This window comes from Dreissena polymorpha, chromosome 7, assembly GCF_020536995.1.
Source record: "Dreissena polymorpha isolate Duluth1 chromosome 7, UMN_Dpol_1.0, whole genome shotgun sequence".
NCBI lineage: Eukaryota > Metazoa > Mollusca > Bivalvia > Myida > Dreissenidae > Dreissena > Dreissena polymorpha.
The window spans coordinates 89,877,430-89,891,827 of NC_068361.1; the positions used below are offsets into that span (position 1 = coordinate 89,877,430).

Sequence of the window (14,398 nt, forward strand, 5' to 3'; positions counted from 1 at the left end):
ACTTGTTTAACAGTTTGTGTGTGAATTTTTTAAAGACTATTTCGCGTACCAGAACATATACATATATATCACTACGCATGGTTACATTTGTTAGATTTTAAGCGCTTTTATGACTGAATTAAAATTATTGTTAAGGTTATTAGATCTATTTATGTTAAATGTCACGTTGAAAAAATCAAATGTGATAAATAGAATACTAGGATTAGCGTTGAATACAGAGAAGTTTATGTTGCTCGGCTCGAACACCGAAAGCGCTCGCCAAGGCTCGCGCTTCCGGCATTCTAAGCCTCGCAACATAAACTTCTCTGTATTCAACGCTAACCTAGTATTCTCTATGTACCTGTCATCCGGTTGATAGGTCCGTTGGAAGGTCGGAAAGTTCATCTTTCTTTTCCGCACATTATCTTGAGATTTTTTTAACCTGCGATCATTCAGGTATGGTGTGTAAATAAGAGAAAATGAAGACGGTTAACAATTTTGATATTTATCGGTCGTAATTCAATGAAAAAGTGTGTGGAGGGGTTGTACCACGACATGATTTAGTTTGGTACTGCATTAATGGATTTTGTTATTGCTTTCTTATGTCTTAATGTGGGGAGTGTGCAATTGATATCATTCTGGGGATAACAAACATGCTTTGCCAACAATTCTTGTTGATCCACGTTTACGCTTGGAAAAACGGAACGTAAGTCGAATCAATAACTGTATTTTGCCTGAACATACTAGTAATCGATTACTGCTTTCGAAATATAAATAGTGACCAGTGTGAATTTACATCGGAATCTATGTTATCCGGAACACAACACTTGACGAATTCTTTACTTTATGGCATGTATAAAAACGATGATCTTAAGTAAGTCGAAATTTGTTCTGAAGTCTTCTTTGTTACTTTTAATACGATTCAGAGATTCAGATGAGATAGCAGATTCAGAATATATGCATGTAACCTGAATTGCCTTTAATGCTACTTTATGTGAAACATTTACTAATGATTTAAAGTAAAACGAATTCTTTTTAATATTATATATAATGTATGAACAAATCACGCGTATCGCGTATTATGTAATGTTAATAGTCTGTGTAATCGCTCTGAATTGTCTGAATTGTAAACAGATCAGCTCTCTAGCATTTAAATTTCGTTTAATAAATTATATATTAATCATATCATTATACAGATTAATATGATATATTTCGAAAATAAAATACAACTTAAAGCTCTATTTTAAATAAATACGTTTTTATCAGAGTGTGACAGTAGACACCTTCAAACTATTTGGCAAGATCAAACTCGTTTACATCATAGTTAAATTATTTGAACCAAACATGCATACGACGATCTTACATGAAGAAATGTTTTGTAAACGCATTAGGGTATCACACATGATAAGCTATTTGAATCTTGTTCTCAGATTTCGAATGAATGTAGAACGCGAACTACAGTCCGCATGTACAATAATATATATCAACTATTGATCTTATTCAATATACTTCATATTTCACGCGTGTTAACGATTGTTTAAAACACCTTCATATAGCACATATGAATTTTAAAAGGTTAAAGGTAAAATTGTAGTGGAGGAAAACGTATCGATGCATCGTTTTATCGTCAAAAACACGTTGATTATGATATAAAACAAGTATATTAAACACTTTGGTGCATTGGAGATTGAATGTTAAAGTAATCTTAGAAAGGTTTTTTATGAAATGCGCGTTCTTCAAGTCACAAAATAATAAACCTATAGTTTCTAAACTTCTCTTTCCGCAAACGGAATGTGAAGAGCGCATACTTAATTGTGCTTGGAAAATTTATGTACGGGTGGATATTAAAAGATTTCAATAACAAATTTGTCATATTAACCTCAACGTGTGCGATATCATGATTGAAAACATACATTTATCACTTTGGAAAACTACATCAATCAAACAAGTTTTATTTAAAAATCTCCGTACCTTTCATGTGTAAATTTGTTCAGTATTTGTCAGAACATGAAAAACAACTTGTCATATGTAAATTGTTTTATGTTTTATTGGAGTCATCACAATAGGTACTTTTAAATTGATTTTAGGCATGCAAAAAAACTTATTCGTTACAAGCGTGTTGACGTGTTGAAATAAGTGATCAAAACAGATTCAATCTGCATACCATTACAAAGATGTAGTTGAAATATTGTAAACAAAAATATATGTTCTGATGGAATTGTCCTGATTTAAGAAGATTAAATATATTTTATTTCTATGCTTTTAAATGAAAAGAGCTTATCATATATTGTGATGGAAGTGTTGATGAATCACTATAGCATTGCTTTAACATCGATTAATAAAGTGATATTATGCGCATTTTACACTGTTGAATTGAGCTGAAAAGAATTAACAGGTCAAAAAAGTTAGTTAAAATGTGGTAACTGACCAATAATCTGCAACTCATATCTTACTACCAGTTGTTTATATAAACATATATATATATATATATATATATATATATATATATATATATATATATATATACATATTATTGATTGTATTATATGAAATTCACATGTCACTATCATAAACTATTTACTTGCTTACTTTCTTACTTATACAAACATATACCATAAGTACCAAATAAATGCATACAAACAGATTAGTACACGCACACATTGAAACACAAAAGCATAACTTTGTTTCATGATTTGAACATGTTAGAAAAAACACTTTGACAATAAACTTAAAATTTTCAATTATTTTTATCTCATAAACATAATCTTAACATAATGCTGAACATAATTATTACATCAAAGGTTTGATTCTTTTGGGAATCCTATAGTTTCATCAATGTCATTAACACATTAAGAAATACATTTAATTGTTTTGAAGAATGTTAGTAAATTGGGAGATTTCTCCCTTTAGCACCAGGCAATTTAAGTAAACACTTTTAATACATGAAACAATATATATTAACCCTATATCAGTGGTCTTCTAACGTAATGGAATATACTACTGCATTGTACTATGTTGTTTAAATATATGTTTTACATTCTTAATTATTGAATAAATAGACCGACTGACATTTATGATAATAAGCAATCAACCATACGCACAAAGTAAACTTGTAACTTGATGTCAGTGTTTTAAAAATACACCATTTCTTAATACCACATACAGATAGTGATAACATATTAAACAATAGTGTTTATACCAAAAGAAAATTTAAAAGGTAACCTTTAATTCAAATTGTATGTGAACAATCATTAATGATTCCGACGTACGTTGTGAACTATACAAAACAAGCGCAGCAAAATCTCAAAATGAGGTGTGGAGTGTTCCAACAGTGGCTAGATATAACAAAAGCATACTGACCTTGAAGAATATAAGAATCTTTCAATAAACAGTGCAATGCAAAATACTGCCAATTTACACCATCAGCTTTATCAAACAATTCTGTCAAAACATGTAATTGTCCTTCTTAATAAAGTTTATGCAACAGGCTTGTTAAAAAATTGGTCATCACAAGCGTTTCTTTTTTTTGTTTTTTTAATACAATAATTAATAAAAGGCTATTTCATAATGTATGAAACTTAGCATACATTTCAGCACATAGGTCGAATAATGAGCACCAAATTCCCATTTTTACGCAAAGTTTTCTGTAACTGTTAGTGCATAGTACAAACATAAAAACTTGCATCTCATTTCAAACCGAAAGAGATGCTTGGATGCAACCGATAGATAACACACTCAAACTGATTTCATATTGTCATTAACAAGAAAGTCATAAAATATGTAATACAAGTTTAAAAATATAACTTCACATAAGTATGAATACACAATATTTCTGTTGGTTTGGTTTCACAAGAATACATGTTGTCTCTATTCCCCATTGAAGAATCTTTGACAGCTGTTGCAGCAGATTTCGGTGTACATGGTGAAGTAGCAGAGACTAGCTGAGACGATCAGACGACACTTCATCAGACTGTTCTTGTCATCACATTCTGCAAGAAACACACAACACAGGTAACACATCAGGCATAACTGTACATACAGAACGGATCAATGACACAAAACATAGGTAACAGGTTTACAAATCAAGTATGTCACGGGACATAACTACAAAGGGACACAAAACATAGGTAACGGATCAAGAAATCAAATGTGTCATCAATCTTTAATGTAAGGGACACACAAATAGGAAATTGATAAAGATCTCAAATTTATCATCGGTCATAACTTGAAGGGACTTGCACAATATGTAACTGAAATAAAACCATGAAACTTAATTTGCCATCTTGCATTATTGCAATAGACACTAAGCATACGATATTTTACATGACTGTCCCAGTCCTCTAAGCCAAGTGGAACTGTCTTCTTATTAGGATCGGAGATAGTGTTCGTGTGTCGTATGAATATATATCGTTGCTGGAAATGAAAATGATCCGTAAAACAAAATTGTGTCTCTGTGTCGTATGAACGAATCTGCACTATAACTAAAATTAGATTCATATCGTACATGCATGATTAGTTGTCAAACGAAAGTACGGTTGATATTCAAACGTATTATTTTTCTCATTCCGGGATATTGTTTAAGTATGTTGATGCTGCATTAACAAATATACGTGTATATGAAGTGAAACACCAAAAATAAACAACGGTTGCGATAGACACCTATAAACATAACATAAACAGTTAGATGCGCATAATATTACTTAAAATCGTGATTTCGTTACGTTTGAATTTGGATGTTGCATATTTGCTAATAGAAAGATCAAGACAGAAAATAAATTACTTATTTACAATTAAAGCCACAACATGTACTGATAAGATTAACACAACACGTGTTTTGTGTTGTGACGGTATCTACTGTATCAGTCCTGAGTCAGTACTGGCATGTTGTTTCATATCCGATATTTTTTATCCCAAATAACGCGTTGTATAGTATTTTGTATTTGATCCTACCATTAAATGATTTGTACAACAAATCTCAGTGGTTTTATAATTTTTAGCGTACATCTAATATGATCCCTAATCTATATACGAATCTAAAGGAACAATATATATATATATATATATATATATATATATATATATATATATATATATATATATATATATATATATATATATATATATATATATATATATATAAATGGCTGCTTTGTTAAATGCGTGCTTTAATATTAAATTAATAAAAGTAACTTTTTAGTCGCTATATATATAAATGGCTGCTTTGTTAAATGCGTGCTTTAATATTAAATTAATAAAAGTAACTTTTTAGTCGCTCAGTGTACATAAAGGTGATTATATTATATGCAGGTTTTACTTCAATTGCAACTTATTGCAGTTCAATTTCTATCACAATCCATTGGATCTGAATTTCATGCTATACCAACTAGAATAGCAATCTTTTCTGAATGACATATAGTAAGATACATTGAAGATTATCTACAAACAATCCCGTAACTGTATTATTTTACCTATACACAAGAAAATTGAAGGCAACGAAAATAAGACGCCATATTTAACATACACCTGTTTTTCATAATAGATTATACACAAGGTGTGAACATCATGTACATACATTCGTTAAGCTAAAAAGAAATACATTTTAATTTTATTTAAATCGGGTAAGCATGGAGTACACAATTAATCTCACTTCGTTAAGGAAATCTTTTAGTATATTGTGTCCTCGATAATGGTACTGAGAAATCCTAGATGTCGTCCGAGAAGACCGCCGTTTAAGCCTTTTGAGTTAATTTGTTGTATAATCGTGCCTTTATCCATTATTTAGCATTTATTCAACCTAAAATAGAATGATGTTATGATGCTTTTTGGTTTGTGAATGAATTCATCAAATTATTATTAGTAATGTTCCGAATATGGTAAATAACAGTTTACATAGAGGATATTTGTTGGATTCGGTGGATTATCGATTTTTAATCACGCGTGATCATAGAAAATCTATTTTTTCTATGATCACGAGTAAATTAAAATCGATATTCCACCGAATCCAACAAATTTCCTTTTTATTTTATGCTTTTTTCACAGTTTATATACATTGTTAAAAAAATTAACTGAGGAATTGCGTTGGGATAATGACGTCATTTCGTCAAAAAAACGTCATTTCACAGTAAACAATGAAAATTATCGATAATTTTCACTGATAATTTTCACTGTTTGAAACAGTGAAATTATCAGTTTTAATCCACTGATATTTCTCTATAAACCACTGGAAAGCATAAAATAAAACACCATAATTGTTTCTGCCGAAAATTTGAAAGAAAAATAATATGGATATGGATTTAGCTCAATCAGCAAATGTCAAGTCGATATTAAAAAAACAAACAACATGATATCGTTTTGACATTAACCGGGGACAACCGGGGCTCCACCGGGAAAGTATTCAAATGTTTAATACCTCCGGGATGAACCAGGAGTTACCGGGAAGGACCGGCAATAACCGGCTTGGCACTGGAAACAACCGGGACTGCACCGGGAACAACCGGGACGGTACCGTCAGAGCATCGGTTTACTTATGTAACGTAGCTATAAAGAGACTCTGCCGGCATTCACCGGGGCTCCACCGGGGCGTTGCCGTAGCTCTGCCGGGGTGTGTTTCGGCCCCGGTGGAGCTAAGGTGCCGTCCCGGTTGTTCCCGGTACATTCCCGGTTGTTCCAGGTGCCACGTAGGTCGTTGCCGGTCCTACCCGGTGACTCCCGGTTCATCCTGGAGGTATTAAACATTTTTATACTTTCCCGGTGGAGCCCCGGTTGTCCCCGGTCGTCCACGGTTCATCCCGGTGGAGCACCGGTTCATCCCGGTAGGGCCCCGGTTCATCCCGGTAGATGCCTGATCACGCACTGGGGCTCCGCCGGCATCATAGTGAGACTGGGCCTTAACCGCATTGTAACACGAGGTAAATTTACCGGCCGTCATGTACGCAGTTAACAATAACCTGTGACAGAAACCCACTGCCACACCTTTACAACATATTGATTATGCAATTGCGGATTTGTGCCATTGGGGTCCTACTTTCCACACCTTAAGGCTGTTACAGGTGTGGATTTTACAGGTACAATCATGTATACGAACATGAAATTCACCTCAAAATTAGTTGACGATAACCGATTTTCAAGAAAATCGCTTTGATATATACAATGTAAAAATCAAAATCCGTATGGGATAAATAATGATCGAAGTTGGGACATGGGATTTACTTTGACATAAGCAGAGTTTCGAGATAAGCGAGTTGGGGATAACGAGAATCGAATGTCAATTGATAAAGAGTACCGTATGCTGAAAACCTATCGTCGGTCTCTATCAAAATGAACGTATAAGGGATTGTCAAAAGGTGAAGATGCGTCATTTTTATTGAGACCGACGACATTAGGTTCTCGACTCTCAACTGTCATCTTATATATGGATTTTCGATTTTAATCGTTTCCTTTGGCCTAGTCGTGAATGTAATAATATAATAATAATGTGCATTACCATGTCGACTGTGCGCTTCGGATCATGTTGTGCCGTTGTTACTACCTCTGTCTCAAAGGAAACATCCAGCCACTCCATGACTCTGTATTAAAAAAAATAATTCTTTATTTTGCCTTTGAGAGATAACCAATACGTCTTCTGTGAGAAACGCATGCACGCGAAAGCGTTGTCGTAGCGAGGCATATACGTATACTGTCAGAGACATGATCATGCCTTATAATAATATGTAGCCTTAATTTCTGATAACTGGGTCACCCTACACATTTCTTAACACACCAGTGGCATAACAATACATAAATCAATATGGAAATTGTAAAATTGTGTCAATTAAACACAGTTGTAAACCTTAATTGCATTTTTTCAAAGTGAAACTTGACTTCGGTTTGATAAATCAGCGGTCTATTTCATGTTTAACCGCATAAACCAGACACATCTTGGATTATAATTTGATGTAACAGACCTATGAAATGACGTTGTGCTTAAATTCAGAGTTGTGTTATTACAAAATCATAATCTTACATGTTTTAAACACAATTTTCGACTAATCCGTTCTCGATGTCATGTGTATTTAAACAATGTTTTCGTAGTAAAACATATACTCGACGTCGTAGCGAAACGGACTACGCTTTGACCTCGTCAGCCGCCAGTGTAAATGGAAGGAAGTATCCACAGAATGTACGGAAATTTAGAATAGGCAGAGGAATTGTTTTGCAAGGTATTTACTGAAATTATTTTTCATACATTTGATGAACTAAAATGTATCTTTACAAGTTAGCATTTGTCAGTCGTACATCTAAATTGTGGGTTCATTGTTTGAGTCAGGCAGTATTCCTTGTTATTATGTATTGAATACCATATAGGGCGACATGTTGAAAGAAACAACTTTTCTGACATATCGCCATGGTAAGAAGGGGATTATAAGTTCAACACGTTAACCTGAAAATCCCATGGTTTGAATTATTATTATTTGTATTATTATTATTATTATTATTATTATTATTATTATTATTAATTTTATTGCTATTATTATTATTATTATTGCGTAGTATCGTCATTGCTTGATAAGATATGGAAGGGTAAATTTTTGTAAACAGAGAGGGAAAACAGACAGAAAGACAGACGGATTTATAGACGAATAGATGATTAAAATGTGTCTTTAGGTGTTTTCGTTAAATTACCGTTTTCACATCGTCTTCCATCAAATCCCTCAGGGCACTGACATCTGTCAGGTGATACACACGTTCCTCCGTTCTGACAGTCAGGATTGCACAGGGCTGAAAGAAAGACTTGTACTTAGATACTACATGACATATTAATAATAAATGTGTATAAGTCATCAGTCCGATAAATGTGTGAATTTAATAATAGACAGGAGTGCAAATGAACATAGATTTTCACCCCTTTCAAAATTCTGTCAAGTTTATTTTCATGTACAAATTTATGTATACTTGGGGAGGAATATTTTTCATTTTAATGCGTTATTTGCGATTGGTTTACGTCTTATTTTTCTGAAACGATGATTGTGAAAGTTTTATTTTGATTTAATTTTCACCCAATCATACCCAATAGGCACAGCATAGTATAACGACATCGCAGAGCATTGTAACATACCATACGCTTTGTAAATATGAATAAGGTTTAGGCACCAACATTTACAAATTGTTGATTACAGTAGTTCTGTTTTATTTCTTTCCTTTTATGTTCACATGTTCCGTATTTAAGGGACACTCTGGTAATCAATGCTTATTTTTGTTTAAAACAAGTAAGACATAGCTAAATAGGTCGTAATGATCTTTGATAACATAAGGCTACGGATCTTACGTGTTTCACACTGTTTCCCGCTCGTTTGTTCCGGACATTCGCATACATGATCTTGGATGCAGTGACCACCAAACTTGCAATAATCTGCTGGACACACAACTGCAGAAAAATCATAAAATAGCATTGCGTGCGAATGTTTTATTTAATTTACTTATTTATATCATATACCTACATTATATTAACTTATATTATTAGTTGAAATCATTGGCATTATGGACAAGTGTGCGGTTTTTTATACAGAACGAAAAAAACAGTCCATCAACATAATAAATGTTAACGAATATTAACGTAGTCGTTAGATATATGGTATATCAATTAAAATTATTTTTAAATGGGTCATTTCGAATATATGCCTGCCAATTACCTCTTCGGCATTCGGGGAAAGACCCGTTGTTTCCAAAATCCCACGTATCCACGTGGGAGCGTTTTTTAGCAACCCATGACCCTTTGACACATTCGAACATTCTTCGGTTTGGCTCGAAGTAAAACACGTCAGATGGTTCACAAGAAAATATCAGAGATTGATTGTGCTGCATTTCATAGCGGTTAGCTGCGGAGATTGTTCGTCGTTCGCGCGGATCATATAGAGTCATTCCTTGTTGCACATGTGCTGGTATCTGGCAGCCAACTAAATAGAAATCAAGATTTTTTTTTTTACTAAATACGAAAATAGTAGGTATGTGTGTTATGGGGGGTATATTTAAGCAAAGTGTATTTTCAGTCCCAGCACCTATTTATAATACAACCGCTAGTTAAACTTGTTTGAGTTGATATTATTTTTTAGAAATCTGTATAGAGATGGGTTGCAATTCGGTTTGGTAGATTTATTATTGGTTAAGAAAACGAAAACAGAATTAAACTTATGTACATACTTGGCGTGCATGCTACCTCCGTCCCCTTGCACTGTAATTTACCGGATGTCTGATTGCACGTACACGAGTATCTCGTATACAAGATAACATCCATTCCATTTGTAAACGCAGGTTTGTAGTCTGTGTTGCACGTGAAAGATTTACCACGATCTGTTATCTGTCCGTTAGCTATTGCTGTACACTTGTTAGCACTGGTTGACGCTTCAAGAGGTGGCTTTGTGTCTTTAAAATAAAACAAACATCATATCCGAATTATTAAGGTAACCGCTAAAACATTGTTTTTGTGAACAAAGAGGGAAAACAGACAGAAAGACAGACGGATTTATAGACGAATAGATGATTAAAATGTGTCTTTAGGTGTTTGCGTTAAATTACCGTTTTCACATCGTCTTCCATCAAATCCCTCAGGGCACTGACATCTGTCAGGTGATACACACGTTCCTCCGTTCTGACAGTCAGGATTGCACAGGGCTGAAAGAAAGATTTGCACTAAGATACTACATGACATATTAATAATAAATGTGTATAAGTCATCAGTCCGATAAATGTGTGAATTTAATAATAGACAGGAGTGCAAATGAACATAGATTTTCACCCCTTTCAAAATTCTGTCAAGTTTATTTTCATGTACAAATTTATGTATACTTGGGGAGGAATATTTTCCATTTTAATGCGTTATTTGCGATTGGTTTACGTCTTATTTTTCTGAAACGATGATTGTGAAAGTTTTATTTTGATTTAATTTTCACACAATCATACCCAATAGGCACAGCATAGTATAACGACATCGCAGAGCATTGTAACATACCATACGCTTTGTAAATATGAATAAGGTTTAGGCACCAACATTTACAAATTGTTGATTACAGTAGGTCTGTTTTATTTCTTTCCTTTTATGTTCACATGTTCCGTATTTAAGGGACACTCTGGTAATCAATGCTTATTTTTGTTTAAAACAAGTAAGACATAGCTAAATATGTCGTAATGATCTTTGATAACATAAGGCTACGGATCTTACGTGTTTCACACTGTTTCCCGCTCGTTTGTTCCGGACATTCGCATACATGATCTTGGATGCAGTGACCACCAAACTTGCAATAATCTGCTGGACACACAACTGCAGAAAAATCATAAAATAGCATTGCGTGCGAATGTTTTATTTAATTTACTTATTTATATCATATACCTACATTATATTAACTTATATTATTAGTTGAAATCATTGGCATTATGGACAAGTGTGCGGTTTTTTAGGAATGCGTGAGCCTTATACAGAACGAAAAAAACAGTCCATCAACATAATAAATGTGAACGAATATTAACGTAGTAGTTAGATATATGGTATATCAATTAAAATTATTGTTAAATGGGTCATTTCGAATATATGCCTGCCAATTACCTCTTCGGCATTCGGGGAAAGACCCGTTGTTTCCAAAATCCCACGTATCCACGTGGGAGCGTTTTTTAGCAACCCATGACCCTTTGACACATTCGAACATTCTTCGGTTTGGCTCGAAGTAAAACACGTCAGATGGTTCACAAGAAAATATCAGAGATTGATTGTGCTGCATTTCATAGCGGTTAGCTGCGGAGATTGTTCGTCGTTCGCGCGGATCATATAGAGTCATTCCTTGTTGCATATGTGCTGGTATCTTGCAGCCAACTAAATAGAAATCAAGATTTTTTTTTACTAAATACGAAAATAGTAGGTATTTGTGTTATGGGGGTATATTTAAGCAAAGTGTATTTTCAGTCTCAGCACCTATTTATAATACAACCGCTAGTTAAACTTGTTTGAGTTGATATTATTTTTTAGAAATCTGTATAGAGATGGGTTGCAATTCGGTTTGGTAGATTTATTATTGGTTAAGAAAACGAAAACAGAATTAAACTTATGTACATACTTGGCGTGCATGCTACCTCCGTCCCCTTGCACTGTAATTTACCGGATGTCTGATTGCACGTACACGAGTATCTCGTATACAAGATAACATCCATTCCATTTGTAAACGCAGGTTTGTAGTATGTGTTGCACGTGAAAGATTTACCACGATCTGTTATCTGTCCGTTAGCTATTGCTGTACACTTGTTAGCACTGGTTGACGCTTCAAGAGGTGGCTTTGTGTCTTTAAAATAAAGCAAACATCATATCCGAATTATTAAGGTAACCGCTAAAAGATTGTTTTTGTGAACAGAGAGGGAAAACAGACAGAAAGACAGACGGATTTATAGACGAATAGATGATTAAAATGTGTCTTTAGGTGTTTTCGTTAAATTACCGTTTTCACATCGTCTTCCATCAAATCCCTCAGGGCACTGACATCTGTCAGGTGATACACACGTTCCTCCGTTCTGACAGTCAGGATTGCACAGGGCTGAAAGAAAGACTTGTACTTAGATACTACATGACATATTAATAATAAATGTGTATAAGTCATCAGTCCGATAAATGTGTGAATTTAATAATAGACAGGAGTGCAAATGAACATAGATTTTCACCCCTTTCAAAAATCTGTCAAGTTTATTTTCATGTACAAATTTATGTATACTTGGGGAGGAATATTTTCCATTTTAATGCGTTATTTGCGATTGGTTTACGTCTTATTTTTCTGAAACGATGATTGTGAAAGTTTTATTTTGATTTAATTTTCACACAATTATACCCAATAGGCAATGCAAAGTATAACGACATCGCAGAGCATTGTAACATACCATACGCTTTGTAAATATGAATAAGGTTTAGGCACCAACATTTACAAATTGTTGATTACAGTAGTTCTGTTTTATTTCTTTCCTTTTATGTTCACATGTTCCGTATTTAAGGGACACTCTGGTAATCAATGCTTATTTTTGTTTAAAACAAGTAAGACATAGCTAAATAGGTCGTAATGCTCTTTGATAACATAAGGCTACGGATCTTACGTGTTTCACACTGTTTCCCGCTCGTTTGTTCCGGACATTCGCATACATGATCTTAGATGCAGTGACCACCAAACTTGCAATAATCTGCTGGACACACAATTGCAGAATAATCATAAAATAGCATTGCGTGCGAATGTTTTATTTAATTTACTTATTTATATCATATACCTACATTATATTAACTTATATTATTAGTTGAAATCATTGGCATTATGGACAAGTGTGCGGTTTTTTAGGAATGCGTGAGCCTTATACAGAACGAAAAAAACAGTCCATCAACATAATAAATGTTAACGAATATTAACGTAGTCGTTAGATATATGGTATATCAATTTAAATTATTTTTAAATGGGTCATTTCGAATATATGCCTGCCAATTACCTCTTCGGCATTCGGGGAAAGACCCGTTGTTTCCAAAATCCCACGTATCCACGTGAGAGCGTTTTTTAGCAACCCATGACCCTTTGACACATTCGAACATTCTTCGGTTTGGCTCGAAGTAAAACACGTCAGATGGTTCACAAGAAAATATCAGAGATTGATTGTGCTGCATTTCATAGCGGTTAGCTGCGGAGATTGTTCGTCGTTCGCGCGGATCATATAGAGTCATTCCTTGTTGCATATGTGCTGGTATCTTGCAGCCAACTAAATAGAAATCAAGATTTTTTTTACTAAATACGAAAATAGTAGGTATGTGTGTTATGGGGGGTATATTTAAGCAAAGTGTATTTTCAGTCTCAGCACCTATTTATAATACAACCTCTAGTTAAACTTGTTTGAGTTGATATTATTTTTTAGAAATCTGTATAGAGATGGGTTGCAATTCGGTTTGGTAGATTTATTATTGGTTAAAAAAACGAAAACAGAATTAAACTTATGTACATACTTAGCGTGCATGCTACCTCCGTCCCCATGCACTGTAATCTATCGGATGTCTGATTGCACGTACACGAGTATCTCGTATACAAGATAGCATCATATCCGAATTATTAAGGTAACCGCTAAAACATTGTTCCGACCGTTGTCATTCAATTTTATAATAATTTGAGTTTTTTAACATCTTTTTATTCTATGCTTTATTGTGAAATGTAGAGACAAATACGGACAACAAGGCATTTTACAGTCGCAAGGAAACGATACTTATATGATTCCCTCTGAAAAATGTTAAACATTTCGCCAAGTGGGCAGATATTAATAAAAAATCGTAGAAAATGTGCTTCTTTATCAATAGTCATTTTCTAGTGGTGTATGTCTCACAATCATGCACATGTTGCCAATATTATCGCACTTAACTTTTTCACATGCCAACGTATGTTCTGTG

The 14,398-nt window shown here is 33.9% G+C and overlaps 1 protein-coding gene across 2 annotated transcripts; it reads right to left on the reverse strand.

The window, feature by feature from the left end:
- Positions 1-2,534: 2,534 nt before the first annotated feature.
- Positions 2,535-13,843, reverse strand: LOC127838654 (von Willebrand factor D and EGF domain-containing protein-like). Of its 2 annotated transcripts, XM_052366514.1 has the most exons (13): positions 13,459-13,840; positions 13,078-13,161; positions 12,435-12,530; positions 12,060-12,281; positions 11,555-11,818; positions 11,174-11,272; positions 10,531-10,626; positions 10,156-10,377; positions 9,648-9,911; positions 9,284-9,382; positions 8,641-8,736; positions 7,463-7,544; positions 2,535-3,968 (listed from the first exon to the last, which is right to left on the reverse strand). In XM_052366514.1, exons 4-12 carry the CDS (start codon positions 12,151-12,153, stop codon positions 7,504-7,506), a joined length of 1,275 nt encoding a protein of 424 aa, XP_052222474.1. In that variant the 5' UTR covers positions 12,154-12,281; positions 12,435-12,530; positions 13,078-13,161; positions 13,459-13,840; the 3' UTR covers positions 2,535-3,968; positions 7,463-7,503. The 2 variants fall into 2 exon arrangements, with proteins under 2 accessions (XP_052222474.1, XP_052222475.1); XM_052366515.1 differs by lacking the exons at positions 11,555-11,818; positions 12,060-12,281; positions 12,435-12,530; positions 13,078-13,161 and having other exon boundaries at positions 13,459-13,843.
- Positions 13,844-14,398: the final 555 nt, after the last annotated feature.

Coding starts and splice junctions, on each gene's coding strand:
- LOC127838654 (XM_052366514.1), bottom strand. CDS start 12,153: ATGGATGTTATCTTGTATACGAGATACTCGTGTACGTGCAATCAGACA. Junction 10,627..11,173: donor CGGGAAACAGTGTGAAACAC/GTAAGATCCGTA, acceptor TCTTTCTTTCAG/CCCTGTGCAATCCTGACTGT. Junction 9,383..9,647: donor TTTCCCCGAATGCCGAAGAG/GTAATTGGCAGG, acceptor ATTTTTCTGCAG/TTGTGTGTCCAGCAGATTAT.